Genomic DNA, 22,461 nt, shown 5'->3' on the forward strand with positions numbered 1-22,461 from the left:
TAGTAGTATCTTGTTTGGGTGAAAGGAAACACAGTCATTTTCTTTATAGGTAGAGTTGTTACCCCAAATGTGACCTCTTCTGTGGAGTGTACATTTGTATTAAAGGCACAACATGTTCTTAATACATATTTGAGGAGAATATCAAAAGGATATTGTGCCATACAGAAGTCCGTATCGTCTAACGTTATTGGCAAATGACTAAAAAGTTCTTCCTTAAAAGAAAGACAATTAGGAGGTGAGAGGAGACAAGTGAGGGGAAATAAAAAGAAAGAAAGACAGGAAAAGACAACAGAGGTGATAAATGAGGTTTATTTCTAACACAAAGCAAAGGGGGAAACACAACATGGTGCAGACAAACGTAACTTCTCTGGCATAGCGACTGCAGTGCGGACGGCACTGGCTGTGTGTCTTCCGTCTGCACTCTCTGACATCTATTCACCATCCACAGAGAAATGGACACAGACATGCCGACCTGGGCTCAAATACCATTTGAATTCACTTCAAATACTTTAGCTGTACTTGATTGAGCTTGCCTGTTGCAATGGAAAATTCCGCCCCCTTGGCACCACCTGGCACAAACCCTGCCCACCAGGCACTTTAGGCAGGCTGATCCCAGGTCTTCAGACATTCCATTATATCGTACAGTATAGTGGAAGGTGCAGCTTTTTTTAAATGATTAACACTTATGATTAACATCTACTCTGTTTATTTATTTTTTTCAAACATTTCTTGCATGTTAAAGCTCAGTGACCAAGCTATATGACACCTAAAATGGACACCTTCATGTAACAGCTTCTGGTTTCACTCAACTCATGCTATAAATCAGTAGCAGACAATGCTTCAAGCCTTCTCAGGCATCAATATCCCTGGTTACTTTCTAGGGGGGGTTGGTGACTTGAGAGATCTGGCAGGGCTGGGTGACTTAACATGCCTAGGGGGGGTTGGGGATTTGGCGGTTGGGGTGGGGGACCTTAGGGAAGGGGTGGGGGACTTAAGGGATGGGGTGGGGGTCTGGGGGATGGGGGTTTGGGCAGGGGTAGGGGTTTGGGCAGGGGTCTTGGAGGCCAGGGGTGCAGGTGTTGCTCCTCTCCCTCCCATTTTGGGCTCGGGGGGGCTCTCGCCGTGCTTGTAGACGCTCACGGTGATCTCCACGAACTCCCCGCCATATTTGTTCCGTACGTTGATGCTGTACTTGCCGGAGTCCTCCGGCGTGACGGCGGTGATGGTGAGGCTGGCAAACTTATTGGCCTCAAACGTTATCTTGGCGTGCTCAGTGGAGACTACCTCATTTTCATTCTTGAACCAGGTGACCTCTGGGCTGGGGTCACCCCAGACTGTGCAGGTCAGGCTCAGGGTCTGAAGGTGGACAGAGGGAGGTGGAGAGGAGAGGTCAGACGTCAGAGAGATAGAGGTCAGAGAGAAAGATCTCTTGAATATGCACGCAATTCTCTACAAGAGACCACGTATTTTCAATACAATCACAATCTTATACAAGCATATGTCATCATGATATAAAGTTTGTTCAGAGTGCATAGTATATCCCACCTTCTGCTCCATAATGGTGACCACATCCGGCAGACCACCAACCACTCTACCACGGTCTGAGGATTAGAACAGTTAATTAGTACTTGTTGTCACGTAATCACTAGGATAATATATATTGTGTAAATATAGTCTACTCACTCTTCTCAGCGAAGGCTGCAGCCCTGAAAGATAAAATAATGACATTGTTATAAATCAAGGACTTGGTGTATTACCAAAACATTTGGCAGTGTGTATACGATGAGGACAAATTCTTGCCTTATAAAACCTGTGGAACTTTTAAATCTTTGATTGTTATTTTATGTGTTGCATTTTGCAAAAAAAAAAAAAAACCCACAAAAACAAACAAACTTTGAACTAAAAACCATAAGAAGAAAAGCACAGAAATAAGTATCTTACTTGAGTCTCAGGTACTCCTCATAGGCATCGGTATACGCTACAAAAAGACAAATTGACATGATAAGACATCATCTACAAAAGACAAGCTAAGTGCAATTTAAAACAATCCTAGTGGTCAAAACTTCTGGATGTAGTGACATGATTTCAACATTGTAACATCGTTTTACCCGCTGGGATTATTTCTCCCGCAATGCTAACCTTGTCCGGAGAGGTCGAATGTGCGAGTGTGGGACTTGGTGGCATCCATAATCTGGATGGAGTAGTGTCCCTTCTCCTTCTCTGATGGCTCCCTGATCTGCATCCAGGCCATCTCAGCTGTGCCGGCGATCCTCATCTTCTCAGACGACGAGATCTTGCTATCCCTAAACGGACATGGTCAGGTTTATTCGTCTAAATTAAACCCCTGCGTTACTGTCTTTCCACAGTTATATTTAAAGGATGGATACTTTACCTTGAGGTAAGACCAACAGACAAATCTACCCTACAGTCTAAACTTAAATAAATAAAATGAGTATCTAGAAACATCCATTGATTGGCGTAGGTTACAGTATGCCTTCAAATCTCATCTCCAAAATGGCTGCATACTGTGTAACTGGCCTTGCTGAGTGTGATGCAGATGAGATGTGCGTACTTGTGCAACCAGGCAGTCCTGATCTCCTCTGTGTAGTACTTCATGTAGCACTGGAGCCTGATGCCTTCTGGGGTACACTGAAGCACCAGCTCAGAGGCAGAAGACCCTGAGAGGAAAAGGAGTGGCAGAGACACAATATATTCACAATCCAACCAACACGAGGTACCTTCACAACCACACCAATGCTAAGTGCCATCACAGCAATACTAAGTACCTTCACAACCACAACAATGCAAAGGAGAACATCAATGTTTTTTCCAGCAGGTGTTTTGATACAAAGTACTTACCAGCAATGTGGGCAATGGCGTTGATAATATCATCAAATACTGCAAATCAAAAACAGAATATTTGTAGAAAGAGGAATTAATGTTCAATATGTCCTGATAAAGGAAATGATATTGTATCAATAATCAGATTATAGATCGTGGAGATCCTGGAGCAGGAGTTTACCTTGGCCAGAAATGTCAAAGACAGAAGTGTCTTTCCCTCTGTCATCACTGAGTTTAGCCTTGTAATGGCCCTGGTCTTTCCTGGAGAACTGAAGAAAAAATGTACTATTTACTGAGATTATATGATCAATTCAGAAAAATCTTGCAATATTTTAGATAGTATTGTGATCTCGGAACAAAAAACGATACTGTGGGAAATTGAAAAATAGGGCCAATATTCATTTAAGAAAATATCTGCAAAAAACAGAGTTCCCTTGAGCAGTTTTATTCCTTGTGCAGTCATTGCTTTCAAGGTTCACAGCAGTAGTTACCAAGGAGATGGGGAGAGCAACGGATCCAGACATCATGTTAGGAGGGGTCGCCAGAACGATCTCCTCCTCATCCTTGAACCAGTGGAACACAGTCTCTTTCTTCACATTGGCAACCTGAGACACAAGCACATACAGAATACAATCTGTCCTGCAACTTTTAAATCACTGCAGAGCCTAGTAAAAAGCATGAGCTGAAGCACACCCAAACATGTTTGTAGAGGTGCTGACTAACAGAGAGTAATATATCCCAACGAAGTCCCAAAAACTATATATGTCCCAACAAGTTAATGGGTAAACAGCATAGCCCCAATGATTACAAATGTGTACACAGTTTCAACCTGAAGTAAATTGATATCTGTAACCACAATAACAGGTCCTAGAACAGGTGTTTGTTACCTTGCAGACGAGCAGAACAGTACAGTCGTCATCCACATGATAGGAAAGGTACTCAGCAAAGTGGGGACCTAAACATGATAAGAAATATTGAATTTTCAAAACTATTATCACAATATACAGTACATTTTTACATTTATGTAATTTAGCATACAATTTTCATACGGGTCCCGCGTGGGAATCAAACCAACAACCCTGGCGTTGCAAGCACCCTTCTCTACCAACTGAACCACACAAGACCAGTACAAGCGTTATCTACAGCGCAGTCGGAAATGTTGAAAATCAAACTAACAGACCAGCTGATTACTAATGTAAGTCTTCACTTTCTTGTTGACAAATTACACATAAACTTTCATACTAAAGCGATCAAATATGTGCCATCAATCATCTGTGTACTAGGATAGAATACCTTGTTTCCTGATGTGCTCTGACCTCTGGAACTCAGCCTCCTTCAAGACAGCCTTGAACACTGAGAATAGAACACAACAATGTCAGTACTTAACCTAATACCCAACCTCTTACACTCTAGCACCATATCCTTATAGTAAAGAGGGAAAATCTATCAAATCATTTTAGTGTTTGCTTTAGTTTACCTGGATTGCCAGATGGGCAGAGTTTGTGGTTTTTATGGACTATTATATTGGTTCTATTGTGCCAGGAAACTGAATCAAGCCCAGATAAAGTATTTGAAATAATTTCAAATAGTATTTGAACCCAGGTCTGACGTACTGTATATTAAATCCCCTCTCACCATCTCCCACCAGGACCAGAGAGCTCTGGTTCTTGGCTCTGCCATCGTGGATCTGGACGGTGTAGGTGGCCTCGCTGGCCTTGGAGAAGTGATCCACAGTCATCTGGATCACCCTGGTGTTCACATCATGGCTGATCTTGTGGCTCTGTGGCACATACAAAAACACATACCATCATTACATCAGGCATGTTTCCTAATAACTGTTACCTTTATGTTTCACTGTTTATATGTTTCATGCGATTATGTCTCATGTTATTTGTTATGTATATTCACACTGCATAATTGCCCCCAGTGGGATGAATAAAATACTATTGAATTATACTCATCAGTGAAATTCAGAGTACAGGAAAAGGCATCATGTTTACATGCATTTTTTAATGTTTTTTCTGTTACTTTGTTAACTGTGCCAAATAGCACACCTTCCTTATCCTTGTTTAAAAAGCCATGTTTGAGGTTGTCGGTTTGGCACCTACATCACTGCTGGTGACCTCCTTGTCATTGACAATGAACCTATAGGTGACGGCGGGTGACATCTTGAGGCACTGCAGCCAGAAACGCACGTGGCCCTTCTCTAGAACCTCATAGTTCAGTTGGTGCTTCAGTGGGACAACTAGACGAAGAAACAAACAAAGAAATGATCAATTCTCAAGGGATGTTTGTTGTGGTATTGTGAGACGATTCCTATGTGACGCTTCACCCCTGACAAAGATGCATATTGAAGGATAATACTCACTTGGATGTCTGATGTTGTAGCTGAGTTCCAGCATGGTGTTCAGGGCTGCAAGATAAAATTCAAGAATGAAGAATATCGGTATAAACTTTGACAAGAAACATATCTATATTTTTAAATCTGAGTCTCGGGGCGTATCCAAACCTACCATCCTCTGTCACGGTGTGGCTGGCAGAAACTCCTTCAGTGTCAGTCACAACCACAGAGAAGGCACCCAAATCACTCACGTCTGGGTTGACGAAAGTCAGCTTAGAGCTGGAAAAAAAAAAATGTCGAGACAAATTATGTTGACAAAAATATTTAGTATGGTTGTATGGTCAATAAAGACAAAAAAATAAAAAACACTTACTGTTTGCCCTTAGTTTCTATGGCAACTCTTGGACAGTCACTGATTTCTTTGTAGTTCTTAGACCAAGCAAAGTTGGAGGTCTCAGAAATCTTACAGGCCTCGAATGACAGGAAAATATCACCAGTGTCCTCATCCACTCCACACTGGATCTCCTGGGTGCCTTAACACATGAAAACAAACAAAATAATAACCTTTATTGCTGAGTGGTGGAGAGGAAATGTACATAATATGCATCAGCAAAACTGTTCAAAACAAAAGCTAATGAAAATACTGCTCAAAACCAATGGAGGTGTGTGTGTGTCATATGTTCCTATACCAAAACCGTTCAAAAATCCAGCAGGCTAATATCAGACTGAAGTTGTCACACAGTAAATGTTATACAGTTGTCATATAGGTGTTATTACCTGGCAGAGCCTTGGCAACCACTGGCTCAGATGCCTGGGAGGCCTTTCCTACTCCCTCAGCGTTGACAGCCTTCACTTTGAACGTATACTCTGCTCCTGCCTCCAGACCAGTCACCTATACAGCGCCAACAAATCATCACATCCATTAAACATTACATCGTTCATTGTAGACTGAATCCTAACTTGAGTTACAAGAGCACAACATGACATTTAATGAACATTTCTATATCCAAACATGATTCAAGCTACATTTTTGAGTTTTACACACACATATTACAAGTTAAGATTCAATATACAAACTCTGCAGAGATGATGTGAATCATCATGTCTGCAGGTCTACATACTGTAGCTGCTTGTTTACCTGCAGGTAACAGTGGCCAATAGCCTCTTCATTCAGGGGGTGGTAGTGATGGCCCTTCTTGGCCATCTCCACGATGTATCCAGTGACGGCACTGGCGCCGGTGTAGACAGGGGCCTTCCACAGGATGACCAGGGAGTCACCTCTGACCTCTCTGAGGGCCAAGTCATAGGCTGGACCTAAAGGTCAAAGGTCAAACAGTAACCTTGCACAATCTCACTGCCCATCGCTGGAACATTCAAATTAAAATTAAATAAGTAACAGGGACATTATACAGTACCACAATACTAATGATGAAAAAAATACTCATAATAAGATGGTTACTTTACCAGGTACTGTGGTAGTCCAGGCCTCACACTTCAGAGGTGTGCTGGGAGCAGAGGGCAGACCAACACCTGCCAGGTTCCCAGCCTGGACCTTAAACTCGTAGAAGGTTCCCTCCGTCAGACCTTCGACCTGAAGAGAAGGGGACAATATTGCGACAGGGACCCAAACATATCCAATATTTTCAACAGTGTTGCTACAAGTAGCTACATATTTGCTATTGGTTTTGAACGGCAAAGTTTTATTATAGCTCTAATCTATCATTTACATGCAGAGGGAAGAGTACATACCATTCACACTATCAACACCACAGTTATTAACCCATTATGTATGAAGAAGCAAACCTATTTAACCTAATCAGATGCCACTTCTGACACCACGTGACGTACCTTGTAGGTCTTGGTCTTGGTAGGGGCAGAGTTGACCTCCTTCCAGGCCAGGGTGTCTGCATCACGCTTGTCGACATAGTAGGCGTTGATCTTGGAGCCACCGCAGTGCTTGGGGCTCTTCCAGGCAATGATCATGGAGGCTCCGTCACAGCTCAGCATGGTGATGCCATGAGGTGCACTGGGAGTCGCTGTGGCACAGAGTCACACAGGTAAATTCAGGATACCTTTCAATCATGTAAAATTGACACGTTTTTCATTTCAAACTGATGTTAAATGTAAATGTAAATGTGAAAATTCATATTAATTTTTTTTTTATATGGGATTTGTCATACAGTTGCATGAGGGTTAAACTGAGGGTTAAACTGCATGTACAGTATGGTGGGTGATTTGAAAGGAAACACACGATAATACTGTGATACTCTGACAAGAGTTCAGAGCACAGACACATCAAAAGTTGGGGGAAGGGACAGTGAATAAGTCTGGTGGTGAACCTGTCCAGGAGCAACACTGTGCATTAAAAACACCCCTAGATAACAGAACAACTCAATACATACCATACTCCACTCCCCTCATATTAGGCATTGAACAAAGGAAAATAGTCAAAGTTAAGTATTGATAGTAAGGCAATAGAGCTTGATCTTTGGGGGTCTAGTTAAGGTTACTGTAAAGCACTGTATGTGACAACTGTTGGTGTAAAAATTGTGTTACACTTTTAAATATTGTATTAACTGATGGCAATTCTGCATTTCTCATATGGCAATATTCTATTGATACTCACTGAGGGCGGACTCCACAGCAATAGGAGTAGACTCCTGGGACTCATCACTGAGGCCATAGATGTTGACAGCCTGGACACGGAACACATAGGTCTCCCCCGGGGTCAGTCCATGGACCACAAACCTAAAACAGGGAAATTAAACATGATCATCTACACGTCTTGAATTTAAGGTAGAATTGCTGACTCTTAAGACCTGGACAATATACACGATCGATCAAAAGTTTGGGCTCACTTAGAAATGTCCTTGTTTTTCAAAGAAAAGCACATTCTTTGGCCGTCTTTAGACTACTTGAGTATCTGGATCATCAGCATTTGTGGGTTCGATTACAGGCTCAAAATGGCCAGAAACAAAGGGCTTTTTCTGAAACTTGTCAGTCTATTCTTGTTCTGAGAAATGAAGGCTATTCCATGAGAGAAATTGCCAAGAAACTGAAGATCTTGTACAACGCTGTGTACTACTCCCTTCACAGAACAGCGCAAACGGGCTCTACTCTGAATAGAAAGAGGAGTGGGAGGTCCCGGGGCACAACTGAGCAAAAGGACAACTACATTAGTGTCTAGTTTGAGAAACAGACTCCTCACAAGTCCTTAACTGGCAGCTTCATTAAATAGTACCCGCAAAACACCAGCCTCAACGTCAACAGTGGTGAAGAGGCGACACTGGGATGCTGGCCTCCTAGCCATTTGGTTCTTGGTCACCTCCCTGACCAAGGCCCTTCTCCCCCGATTGCTCAGTTTGGCCAGGCGGCCAGCTTTAGGAAGAGTCTTGGTGGTTCCAAACTTCTTCCATTTAAGAATGATGGAGGGCACTGTATTCTGGGGATCTTCAATGCTGCAGAAATGTTCTGGTACCCTTCCCCTGATCTGTGCCTCGACACAATCCTGTCTCATAGCTCTACAGACAATTTATTTAACCTCATGGCTTGGTTTTTGTGGTGACATGCACTGTCAACTGTGGAACCTTTCATATAGTTTTGTGCCTTTTCCAAATCATGTCCAATCAATTGAATTTACCACAGGTGGACTCCAATCAAGTTGTAGAAACATCTCAAGGATGATCAATGGAAACAGGATGGACCTGAGCTCAATTGTCAGAGAGCTAGGGTCAGTCTGGAGTATTTCTCCAGTCTTATCCGGTGTCCTGTGTGAATTTAAGTATGCTCTCTAATTTTTTCTTTCTTTCTCTCTCTCTCGGAGTGTCAGGATTTGGCCAGGGTTGTTCAGGTTTTGGTCACTAGATGCCCCCATTGTGCTTTTTGACCCTTTTGTTTTCCCTTGTTCCCAGTTATTACTTGCACCTGTGCCTCATTTCTCTTGATTGTATTTAAACCCTTAGTTTTCCTCAGTTCTTTGCTCTGTATTTGAATGTTAGCACCCTGCCCAGTGATGCTGTGAACATTTGTTGCGCCAGTTGGACGCTCTTGTGGAACTCTGTTTTTGTTCTTGTTTCTTTATTTTTGAGGGTCTTTTGAGGCTTTTTTCTGCTGTACCTACCACCTTGTGGATTTACCTTTTTGACTTGGAGGATTACCTTTGTTCTCTTGGAATTACTTTTGACGTTGTGGAGTTTTGCCTGAAGAACTTTCCTTTTTACTTTATTAAAACACCGTCTCAAGTACTGCTCTGTCTGCCTCATCTTCTGGGTTCTGCCGACTATTTGTGGCTCAGTTTGCTAAGTGACTGTTTCTCACACCGGAGTCCCGGGTTTGTAAATGGGTCCTGACACGGAGGACCTGAGCCCTAGGACCATGCCTCAGACTATGGCATGGTGACTCCTTGCTGTCCCCAGTCCATCTGTCCGTGCTGCTGCTCCAGTTTCAACTGTTCTGCCTGCGGCTATGGAACTCTGACCTGTTCACCGGACATGCTACCTGTCCCAGACCTGCTGTTTTCAACTCTCTAGAGACAGCAGGAGTGGTAGAGATACACTCAATGATCGGCTATGAAAAGCCAACTGACATTTACTCCTGAGGTGCTGACCTGTTGCACCCTCGACAACTACTGTGATTATTATTATTTGACCATGCTGGTCATTTATGAACATTTGAACATCTTGGCCATGTTCTGTTATCTCCACCCGGCACAGCCAGAAGAGGACTGGCCACCCCTCATAGCCTGGTACCTCTCTAGGTTTCTTCCGAGGCTCTGGCCTTTCTAAGGAGTTTTTCCTAGCCAACATGCTTCTACATCTGCATTGCTTGCTGTTTGGGGTTTTAGGCTGGGTTTCTGTACAGCACTTTGAGATATCAGCTGAGGTAAGAAGGGCTATATAAATACATTTGATTTGATTTAAACTTCCAGTCTGATAGCAAAACTGTCTGAATACTTATGTAAATACGTTTTTAATACATTTGCTAAAATTTCTAAAAACCTGTTTTTGCTTTGTCATTATGGGGTATGGTGTGTAGATTGCTGAGGATGTGTTTTTATTTAACACATTTTAGAATAAGGCTGTAACGTAACAGAATGTGGAAAAAGTCGAGGGGTCTGAATACTTTCTGAAGGCTCTGTAGGTGTCAGGATTTTGCCAAATCAGTGTCTCGTTTGCAAAGATTTGATTTCTGTATTATTCTCAAGCCAGAGGCCTGTCACACTACATTCACTGTCCCATCTCCTTTAATAACGTATCTAATATTAAATCACTGCCATAGCTTGAATAGATAACTATTAGACAAACGTCTATGTTTAAATGGCTACCTGGTGTGCTTGTAGGGCTTGTGGTTGCATGGGGCCCAGGCCTTGGATCCCACCAAAGAGGCATCTATGTAGTACCCAATGAGGTGGTTGGGGTGTTTGGGGGGGTCCCACTGCACAAACACAGAGGACTTGGTGTTCCTGGTGGCAACCACCTGACCAGGAGCAGAGGGAACACCTACACAGGCAAAACACATGCATGTTGGGGACTGGAGATATTGAATTGATGTATCATTTCTACACAGTAACAGAGTAAAGGGGTTAGGAATGAGAAAAACATGCATCTTCATTATAAATCTTCAAAAAAATGATTGTCATTTATAAACACCTTCATTTAAGACGGGAAAAATAAATCATTTCTCATTATGCATTACATACCTGATGTGAGGGGATATCTTGGTGCAATGTTATGAGGAGATACAGACATATAAAGAACAATGGACACAACCATTCTGTAAACCTGTGGACTATATTCCACAAAACATACCTTCAACAAGGGATGACATTATTTTCAGTTGTGATACATGATGTCATGCATCTTTCATGACGGGAGTTTGTGTCAGACGAGTGTACCATTATCAATCATGGATGTTGTGGGGACGACACGTATTTTGGGATTGTGACGTTAGGGTGAGGATACTGTAGGATTTGATGTGACTTAATCATGCCCATCATCATTGGTAGTTAGTTTCTCCAAAATACGATCAGGGGTGAAAGACCGATTTTTGATTGTGACATTACAGGAGTGTCACATTACATAAATCTCAGTGTGTTTCAAGTAAGGGATAAACGTTGGGCTTTATATTGTACATACCAACAGGCCGCTCACTACCTGAAACATATGTTAAACAGAGTTTCATTTGTCAAAGTAAAATTGGAAGGATTCCTTGACTGTCACTGTTTGTAAATGCATGTATCATAAATGTTGTGTGTGTATGTGTGTGTACCCGTCTGTGTGCGTGTACTCGTCTCTGTGTGTGTGTGTGTGCCTGCCTGTGTTTGTGTGTGTGTGTGTGTGCTAAAACCCACTCTTACCATGCTCATCCACCTTTTCGATGGGATTTGTAGGCTTAGAGGCCTCGCTGGCGCCGTACAAGTTCTCAGAATACACACGGAACTGGTACTTTTTCCCGGCTTCCAAATCGAAAACAGGGTAGCGAGGGGACTGCAGTTTCACTGCTGTGTTGATCCTCTGCCAAGCCCCAGTGCCTGACACAGACTAGTGGATATTTGGGACGGGGAAGGCAAATGAGGTAAAGCCTTCTACAACATTATTGAATCACTAATCTCATTCGAAAAAATGCCTTTAGCAACATACCTGCCAGCTGTTATCTCTGCCATTTTGCAAAAATATCACTGCTCTTTAGACAGATTGAAAGTTGTGAAAAGATCAAATGGCCTATCTAATCTACTACCGTAGACTGTACTGAGAGATCTACATGCTGTAGATGGGAAAGGAGCAGCCACACACCTTCTCAATGATGTACCACAGTGGTGCCCGTCCACGAGGGCTGGGGGGTTTCCAGCTCAGCACGATATATGATTTGAATATCTCTGAGGCATGCACATCTGTAGGCTCCCCCGGCAATGTAACGTAACCTATGTTGGGATTGAATGGTATTGAACAATACTTCTTCATAACACTTGTTATTTGATCAATAATTAGATCAAACTTTAAAGTACATTTGGGGTTCATTTAGTATTATGGAATTACATTTGGGGTTAGTTTAGATCGTTTTCGTTACAATGTTTGCGTCAAGAGATAGATGATGGGTTAAAAGTTCTACAACGCAAAGGATGACGTTTGGATATGAAAAATGAAGGATATAAGTTATAATCTACGCATGTTAAATCTAAGTTTAAAGAGCTGGCTGGTTAGGTGCCTATTTATTATGGTGCTCGTCTCACCGTTAGTCCAGTGGTGTCAATGAAGTTGCTTAGAAAAGTTGTTTTTATTCATTCTTATTATGAAGTGTTGATACTATCATTAAGAGATGTTACGATGGCAATGCCCAAGTCCAATCTAAAAGCAGAAGGTGGGCATGAAGCGCCAGGGTTTATTGATTAATAATGATGATAGAAATCCTTCAATTTCCCCTTTAAGGTACTGAGAACACAAGTATTTATGTGTACATACATTCATGTGTATAGTACTGTATATTGTAAGGGCTTTTGCCGATACGATATATTCAACAGGTATTTGCTTTGATGGATATTGGTCAGTTCGGGAAATGTTGTGGATATGTTGATTTCAATGCTGAGTGGAAGGTTAATTTGTTATCCAGTGTTTTTGTTTAATAGACGAGAGGAATAGAATAGACTCAACACAATATTTTGGTCCGTTACCATTGTTGGCATACTCTACCTTCCAGGTCATCCTCTTTAATCACTACTTCATGTTTCCCATCCAGTTTAGTCACTGTTTCAACAGAGGACAAACCAGAAAAGTCATGTGTGACACAAAGGTACATCTGCTGTCTGATATTTCACCCAAAAACATAAATACAAAAGATGTCCTTTGAGTATGCAGTCAAGTAGACATCATGAGTCTGTGTGGTTATGTACCTTGCCGTCTCTCTCGCTCAGCTGGGTCCAGGGCAGTCACCTTGTCAGACTCCCGGGACGGTCTGCTGATCCCGGCACTGTTGACAGCCCTGACCCGGAAGTGGTAGGCGTGACCCACGCTCAGGCCGTGCACGGGGTACTTACAGATCCGCACTGGGGCGTCGTTACACTGGGACCAGGTAGCACTACCAGACTCACGTCTGTACAGGAGGAGGAGAAATTACATCATAAACCATCGAATGTATTGACGTGTGGAAGTGCTGGTCTGAATGGACATCAACAATGATACTGCAGATGTTTGTAGTTCCATCAGTCATTTATCTAGAAATCTAATTCGCGTGCCTTCGTCACAAGTCTTTGTTCAGCTCTGTGAGATCCGATAGCTTCACAAAATCAATTGCTCTACCAGATTAGATCTGAAACATCATGTGACCGTGAAGTTTCTCACAATCACTCCACTGTCTTACACTCTCAATGGCCACCCTTTAGGTCTTCTGCATCTTCTAACTACAATCAAATCTGCTTTAATTGACTATTGTTGGAGATTCTGTATGAGAGAGTCTAACGTAAGGTTCTAAATGACTAAAACTGACTTGTCCACAAAGTATCCGGTGATGGCAGCCTCGTTGGTGGTGTTGGGGGGTTTCCAGGCAACCAGGACGTAGTCCGAGTTGATGTCAAACGCCTTGACGCTGATTGGTGCACCGGGTGCTCCGGCCACAGAGGGAGCAGCATCTGGGGAATAAGGAAGAGAACAAGGAAGCAAGGTGGGACTGTAGAGAATAAGGAGACAAAGTGGCAACACTGTATAAATCACTTGGGTTAACACATGCAAATATGTATGGGATTATGTAAAATGCCTAGACCATATCTTTGTGTTGAGTCAGGCCTGAAGTTTAAAGGGCCCGTTGGAACTGTGTCATTTATCACTAAATGTTTCTTAACAACAAACCTCAAACCTGGTATTGTTTCTAATTTATAGAATTATACTAAACATTCTTTCCTTTCTAATGTATAACATTAAATAATATTTGTAAAATATAAATATGCTGTTTCTACACTCTTAGAAAAAAGGCTTCCAAAAGGGTTCTTCCACATTAGAGAACCGTTTTTGGTTCCAGGTAGAACCCTTTTGGGTTTCATGTAGAACCCTCTGTACAAAGGGCTCTACATGGAACCCATCTACATGGAACGCAAAAGGGTTCTACATGGAACCAAAATGGTTCTACCTGCAACCAAAAAGGACTCTTCAAAGGGTTCTCCTATGGGGACAGCAGAAGAACCCTTTTAGGTTCTAGATAGATTTCTAAGAGTGTTTGCTGCTTTATGGTCAAATTATAATATCATTTCATTATAAGACCATATGACTTTACCTTTCACAAAGAGGTAGGCGCTGTGCTCGGTGGTGCCATCCTTCGTCCACATGCGGAGGGTGTACAGACCCTCGTCATCCTTGGCCAGGTGGGGCAAAGTCAAAGTGGCAGCGCCCCCACCAACCTTAATCTCAGCCAACTTCCCTGCCTTCAGCAGTTTATCTGATCAACAACAGAGACGGAATAACAACACTTTATCGAGTAGTTGGTTGTTGTTGACCGTAAGAACATGGTAGAATGTTTTCAAAAACTGTTGCTTCATTCTATGTCATACTGTAATATGCTGGGCTGCGCTGTACGGACATGTGCTGTGAATTAAGGTGCACTGTGCTTTCTACACAATGTACTGTATGGCTTTCCTGTGTGGTGCTGTTTGTGATGATGTACCATTGAGTAATGTTCACTCGCTCACCGTCTCTGTACCACTGGGCCAATGGTGGTACGTTGGGCAGATCAGGGACCACCACCATGGTACACACCAGACTAATGGAACCTCCCTCTGTTCCGAACGACACTCCAAACCTATCCAGCATGGTGATCTCCAGCTTACTGTGGTGGATCACAGTCATGTGGGGCACTGAGGAGAAGACAAGGACAACACATGCTAATATATTAGTACATCTCAAGTATACCAATAATGCCCTATAGTGCTTGCTATGATCTGTGTTAAACAACATATACCTATATCAGTATATATTACATACAGATATTATGCAGCTTGTGGATGAAGAAATGTCAGTATGACATGTAAACAAACCAGTTTAGCACAATCCAATATTGTCATGGTTGATGTGTTCGTAAAAGTGTGTTGTATTGTGACATTGTAAAGTCCTTCAGTGTGTGTTGAATATAAGTCACCCCTTGTTTTCATTCGTTGACTGTCTCAGGGCCAGAACAACACAAAGTCACACTCACAATAGTTTCCAGTGCTTATCAGGCCACTTAGATAGAGACTGTTATTTGTGGTCTCTGATCTCAAGCAAAGCCTGCCATGTCTGGGCCCCACTCCAGCAGCACTGGGCTGGTTCTCCACCCACCCTCCTCAATCCACTCTTTCCTCTCACCTTGACCAGAAAGCTGGCAGGACCCATAGGCTCCTCCTGCTGGTCCTATGAGGAATACAAATAATTTTTAGAAAGGGAAGAAGGAACATTATTTGCAAAAATGAAAACCTTCATTCAGATTCATATGCTATGGGTGTTTGTTGTGTTGGAGAGTGACATTTGAGGGAAGGGAACTTTTAATAGCAGCTCAAGTCCTTCAGTGCAAATACTTCAAAGACAGAGAGAGAGAGAGAGAGAGAGAGAGAGAGAGAGCGAGAGAGAGAGAGACACTCACTATTGACAGTGACAAAGGCCTTGCTGGTAGTTGATCCATGGGAGTTCGTTGCCACGGCGCTGTACTCTGCAGTATCACTCACCACGCACCTAAAGTGAAGGAAATTAGTATATTATGATATCATTGGCTCAAATAAATGGTACATGTGTATTGTGCTGTTCATTATCACTGTTTCTACAACAGGTCGATCTAATCCTGAATTCTGATTGGTTACAAAATGTTAATGTCATAGGGGGTTATTGGCATTGTGTTAAATTACTTCAGGACTGTGTAACATCCAAGAAATGCATTTAGTTCATAACATCCTCCCCGTCACCTTCATGCCTTTTAAAGGACGACTTTTAATCCCAGTCAAATGTTTGACGACATGAGTGAGAAGAAGGAGACATTGCGTTTTAGAAGGTGATCTCATGGCTTGAGAGCGCCGTCGAACAGAAGGCGACGTTCTGAAGCAGCAGAAGGCGTTAATAAGAAGACGGCACATCGTGAGGACAGACATTCCCAAGGAGAAACCGAGGGTGAGAATAGAAGAGGAGAAATGTGACCGTCGCCCCTGGAAGTACTATTTTAAAGACGATCCTTTTTCCATATTCCCAGCTGGGGTGATATGGATCTCCGGCCATGTTATTCCCACCCTTACTCTCTTTCTCTTCAAATATTATCACAGACAACTAAATTGATTAAGTGAGGAAAAGAAAAGGGTATGAAAGAGAGCGTGTTGGGGTGGAGGGGCTACCTTAAACGGCGGTGTCCTTTTTGACCTAGTAACGTAATGACGACGTAGGAGAGATTCAGTGCAGAGAGCGAGAGAGCGAGAGAGGGGGGAGGAGGAATGAACGGATCGAATGACACGGAGGTCAGCACTTCGGTATGAACAGCTGAGGCGTCGTGAAGACGAGGGCCGGGCGGGCCAGCGACATGCAGGCTGTCTTTAGAGGCTTTAGACTGAATAGGAAATGCAACAACCCCCTCCCCCCTTCAGTTTCACTGGGGTGCCATTCACTTCCACTGGCAACAGGGAACAACCAAAGGGGGACAATGGGTACCGCCTGACAACAAGTGGAAAAACAACACCTGTTCATAGAGTAGAACAAGGCAAGTGACAATTTCATTTGAAGTCAGTAAGTTCAAGAAATGAAACACAATTTAATGTATGTAATAATGATTTCAAATACTACAGTATGTGAATTGAATTTCGGTTCATGTCCTTAATCAAGTTGAAATTAACCCGAACTTGACCTTGGTCAAATTAAACCAATTAACATGAAAAGAGACAGTGAATTAGAGTGAGGTACAGTACCTGCTAATAATCAGACTGTGTACTCCATACTTGCTCTCAATCTTGTACTTTCCTGGGGCACTCAGTGGGTCAACAGGTTTTCCTCCCTTATACCTGAAAATACAAGGCATCAAATTAGTAAGTGGGTTCTGATTGAATTTTTAGTACTGAAGTGTTTTTAATAGATCTGTTATGTGACATATAACTAATATTGCATAATTTTGACATAATTAATATGTTAGCATATTTGACATTACCTCAATGGTTAAACGTCACTATTTTGAAAATTACTAATGAGACCGTGTTGACAGGAAAACTTTTTTTTCTCCCCAATTTCGTGGTATCCAATTGGTAGCTACAGCCCTGTCTCATCGCTGCAACTCCCGTACGGACTTGGGAGAGGTGAAGGTCGAGAGCCGTGTGTCCTCCGCAGCACAACCCAACCGCACTGCTTCTTGACACAATGCCCACTTAACCCGGAAGCCAGCCACACCAATGTGTCGGGGGAAACACAGTACTGTGTCACGGTGCACTGCGCACGGCCCGCCACAGGAGTCACTAGTGCGCGATGGGACGAGGACATCCCTGCCGGCCAAACCCTCCCCTAACCTGGATGACGCTAGGACAATTGCGCCGCCCATGGGTCTTCCCGGTCGCGGCCGGCTGTGACAGAGCCTGGACTCGAACTTGGAATCTCTAGTGGCACAGCTAGCACTGCGATGCAGTGCCTTAGACCACTGTTCCATTCGCGAGGCCATTGACAGGAAACAAAATACAGAAACAAAATATAGCCTAAATATCTGTGAAGTTCCTCCAATAAACAGTGAAATGTGCAGAGACATTTATAGCATTAGACAAGACCAAGGTGCTGGCTGTTAAAGTAGAGACGGTGTCATTGGTGCTAATGTGATCATTAACAGAGCGCTAATGAGACCCATGGAGTGAGGAAACCTCACTAAAAAGCTCCAATAGACACATAATGAAGGCCAGTCAAGTACTGTCCCAGAGGACAAATCTGGTTGAAATTACGTCATTATAACCAGTTTACAACCACAACTGCAGGTACATGCTAATTAAAAGTGCATTCTAATCCATCGTAGGCAAATGTCTCTAAACTCTCTGTATATAAATTAAGCAGTTGCTAAGTTGTTGGTAAAACATGTCACATCTCAAAGACTACATGGCTAATCATAGTGGTTACCAGATGCATACACAATATGGAAACTGATACAAACTGACACAACAGTAGTTCAATAAGAGGCGAGCGCTCCTAACCATTTGACAATAGGCCTGGGGTGACCGTCTACGGTGCAAAACAGCTTGACAGGAGTCTTCTCCCACGCGGCGTGGGGCCTCAGAGCCACCAGGAAGTCAGGGGTCTTGTCAGTCTCCGTACTCGACGTCACCTTCTTGTGCATCATCTCCTGCACCTGAGGAGAGACAGTAAAGGTTGCATTAGCAAATGAGCAGTGATAAGGTTAGTACAGGTAGAAACAGGACTATAAACTATAGGCAAAAAGCTATCAAATATTACATATCTGTTTAACTGTGATATGTGCAAATCACAGGGTTTCATCAATGATATCTGATCCTGTGTCAGCAGCACTGCATATAACATGATCCTTCCACAAACCAGTGTATTACCTCTCTCTTAATCTCAATATTCTCCACTTGGGTCTTTGTGGCCACTCGCATCCTGTGGAGCTCCTTCTGAATTGAAGCAAGTCCTTTCCCAACATGACTAGACACTCGCTGGTACTCCTCTATCTCATCGGCGCTCCTACATACATATTCCATAGCAGGAAAGATAATAATTTATATATCGGTACAATATACAGTGTTTAATAAAAACCGACAACAACAGACGAACACCTAACCAGTGTTAGGTCAGATAGGTTATTAACATCTAACCAACTCATCCTGTATAACAGGGTTCCACAACTGGGGGCTTGCTTTTTTTCCCATTGTTTTTTGTGTTCATTGTTGGATATAAAAATCGTCCCGCAGCTGAATCTATTTGATGATCCCTGCTGTATAATGAAACACAACACATGTACCAGGACACAATTTGGCATATTTTCTGTGTTTTTCAGTCACCATAGTCACTGCTAGTCTTTGCCTGCAGTCAGCTCTGACTGTGGTAAATATTCCCTTACACCTAAAACAGCATGACATATGGGCCCTGTCCAGAAACAACCCCTAGCCCCTTCCCCTAGGCACTTCATGTAAACCTGAAAGAATGTAATAGGTATGGTAGTAGTTCCATCTCAGTTGGGTGGAGATTTGCTTACACCAAATGTTGCTTACACCTATCGAATCCTTTCAGATCTACACAAGTGTCTAGGGATAAAAGCTAGGGGTTGTTTCTGTACTGGGCCAATGTAGCTGTGAGACACTGTCCTATTGGACCCACCTCTGGCTGAACGCCGGCACTGTATAGGCTGGTTCAGCCATAGCCTCTGTGGCGTGGGTGTGCTGCACCTGGTTCACAGACTTAGAGCTTGATTTCCTGTGGAGAGAGAGAGCAGTCGTTAGAGTCATTAGAACAGGTAGATAGGCAGATTTTTTTTAAACACTTAGTGCCAGCACTGTTTTGGTGGTACAGTGATTTTAAATTTTAAAAGCAATTGAAGAATATACTTCATATCAAAAAGGGACATAAAAGCTAATAAAAGCAATTAATTTAGTGGTTTTCACTTAGATAGTGAGATCATTGGTATTGGACAAAAGTTCACTTTTCAACCTCATTTTCAATCTCCAGCACAATACCAGTGTCAACATATGTGAAAATGGAGCATTTCTACGTTTTGTAGAAGAAAATAGAAAGTTAAAAACGTCTTCCCGATGACATCATCAAAAGTGAAACATTTTAAAAACATGGATTTTCAAACACTATGAGATTCGTGGTGACGTGAGGAGCAAGACAATACCATCCCTTGGGCTAGAAACTTGTTGCAGGTGTAGAAAATCACATATATGGACACTGGTTTGGTGCTGGAAATGATGAATAGGAGGTTGAAAAGTTACAGACTTGCCCTTTTAATTTCTTAGCAAATATAGCCAGTAAAGAGTCCAGTAAATGGATAGTTTTTTTCTTGATGGGTTGGGGTCTAGAACAGGGTTCAGCATATGTTTCAGGCACAGTAAAGCAGTGGCATGCGCACTAGACATGGGTTGCATAACAACATCAACGTCACGGCCTGCTAGGACCTGGTCAATAGGTCCCAACACTTTGGCTTCTGCTTGCAGCGTGACAAATTCTGAGTTTGAGGCTTCATTGGGTACAGTTCCATTTGAACGCCACCACTTCAGCTCACCACAGACTCCTATAACCTTGGAGTTGCAGTTTGAAGCACAGCCGATGGCATAACCACCAAAGGGTTGTGGTGGTCTGAGCTTTAGGATGCAGTGCTACTAAGGAGCGCTAAAGCAACATCTAGTGGCCTGATATGACCCTACGACCCTAAAACAAGGCAAAATCCATTGCTGCAAGCCGCATAGCATCAGCATGGGGTGGTGTACATTTGAAGTTGGAGACCATCTCTTGTCCACTCCACTTCCCTCTACACCAGCACCATTTGCATCCACGCTATTGTGCTCCAGCTGCTGTATTGCCAAACAAACTGCTTTCTATAGTGCTGCATGTGAGCAATAACACTAATCCCCTACCTTGAAGAGTGCTCCTTGACAACATGCTTAGTAGTGTGAGAGCTGTGATGACTGACGTGGCTCACATGCTTCTTCTGATTAAAATGCATGACCTTGGTAGCCATGGCTGGAACACTTCAAAAGAAACCTGGTCACAATACCAGGTAAGGAGAGGGAGGAGGGAAATGGAATTGTTTACCTTTACTTCACATGCAACTGAACATTGGAGGTGGTTTGCTGTGTTAGTGACGTTTTCAACATTAGCATCAATGTATTTAGCATGATCAGACACAATAATGACTTCCCATTGAGCACTTTTCACGCTGCTTTTGTCAACTATAGTTGTCAACCTTCTACGGTTGATGAGAATCTGCAAAGCCTTAGTACATGAATATTCCCTATTATCATCAACTTTCACATAATTATTGACAACATAGCCTAACTGCAGCGCCCCGCCCTTATAGGCACACAGGCTCTCTCTGTCTTTGGAGGCCTCACAAAATGGCTGTCGAAGGACTGATACGCAATGGTTATTATTTCTCCATTAAACTCCAAATACTTTGCCAATCTTTCACATTATCTCCCTTGCATACTAATTCTATGATATTTATCCCACAAATGACATGTTCAGGCATAACTTTATGGTTTATGAGGGGCCATGAATGTTGCCTCCACATACCACCCATATCAGCAGGGGTCAGCCCCTCAAATGTTTCACCTTACAGCGAGCACAGCTCATCTATGAATAGCTGAAAGAAGTTTGAAGGCTAATGCACTGGAGAAATATAGTCAAAAGCCACAGAAGAAAATTAGTAGCCTGCACGTTTGGCTGAATGTAGGCCAATACTCATTCGAAAATAAATTGGCCTAACATAAATAAGACAAGTCATCAACATCCTGATCAATCAATACATTCATTATTCAACTGCCTCTAAATAAATTCAATACTAAACTGTTTATGTACTCTCCCAATACAGTACACTATCCAACTTTCCAGGACATGTCTTAGGTATACAATCATTCGTTAGTTTGCCAAACTTATGCACCCAAGAAAATAGGTTCAGCGACCTCTTCATTCAAAGGCATGCCATTAGTGCACAGTGAAAGTATAACTGCCTTCAGATACATTTCAACACAACCCCTTATCCCTCACCGGAGACAAATGATCAATCCCCAAAACAACTCCAGACATGTAAATCTGTCACTCTTTCACTTAGCCTACATGTATGACCCCATTTATGGCCATTATCAACGTTAATGTACTGGAAATATAAGGTTCCCCTGAAATAAAAATGTTGGATTTATAACAACCCGCTCAGCGTAATTATGATAAAATAACAGATAGAAACGCGACTCACCCCTTGAGATTAAAACAGCGCAAAGCGGTAGCAGACGAGCCTGATGCCGCTTGAGAGGCACTTGCTGATGGTAACAAAAATATTACCCTCTCACTCAAGGAATGGCTTTCCCCGACCACCCCATGTATGGATGCACTTATGACTATATATAGCATTTACCAACATTTTCTGACCCATTCAACACTTTCAGTCAAAGTTGACGAGGGCAGGTGGCTGTTGAAATGGTCAAATAATTAACACAAATATTTGCGTCATTTTCGTCGATATTATTGTAGGATTTTTCAACGGGTTATTTATTGGATAAACTGTCTTTCCTTGCAAAATATTCGTGATTTTTTATTTTGTCAATAATGTAATAGGCATATAAATATGTGTTTTAGCCTATTTTTTGTTTTCGA

General features: G+C 42.6%; 1 protein-coding gene across 1 annotated transcript; it reads right to left on the minus strand.

The window, feature by feature from the left end:
- Window positions 1-304: 304 nt before the first annotated feature.
- LOC135523610 (myomesin-2-like) lies at window positions 305-22,127 on the minus strand. The gene is made up of 37 exons (XM_064950397.1): window positions 22,064-22,127; window positions 20,727-20,853; window positions 19,471-19,566; window positions 18,702-18,837; window positions 18,333-18,487; window positions 17,079-17,171; window positions 15,779-15,867; window positions 15,505-15,549; window positions 14,853-15,017; window positions 14,441-14,602; window positions 13,661-13,802; window positions 13,068-13,267; window positions 12,868-12,921; window positions 11,974-12,101; window positions 11,538-11,721; window positions 10,506-10,680; window positions 7,809-7,930; window positions 7,031-7,218; window positions 6,647-6,773; window positions 6,321-6,496; window positions 5,960-6,074; window positions 5,556-5,715; window positions 5,355-5,461; window positions 5,210-5,254; window positions 4,950-5,086; window positions 4,477-4,621; window positions 4,135-4,194; window positions 3,729-3,796; window positions 3,333-3,446; window positions 3,023-3,110; window positions 2,860-2,898; window positions 2,573-2,678; window positions 2,140-2,303; window positions 1,942-1,978; window positions 1,684-1,706; window positions 1,546-1,601; window positions 305-1,356 (listed from the first exon to the last, which is right to left on the minus strand). The coding sequence occupies exons 2-37, from the start codon at window positions 20,828-20,830 to the stop codon at window positions 871-873; spliced, it is 4,491 nt and encodes a 1,496-aa protein (XP_064806469.1). The 5' UTR covers window positions 20,831-20,853; window positions 22,064-22,127; the 3' UTR covers window positions 305-870.
- Between the last annotated feature and the right edge of the window lie 334 nt (window positions 22,128-22,461).

Source organism: Oncorhynchus masou, chromosome 4 (genome assembly GCF_036934945.1).
Source record: "Oncorhynchus masou masou isolate Uvic2021 chromosome 4, UVic_Omas_1.1, whole genome shotgun sequence".
In the NCBI taxonomy this organism is placed as follows: Eukaryota; Metazoa; Chordata; class Actinopteri; order Salmoniformes; family Salmonidae; genus Oncorhynchus; species Oncorhynchus masou.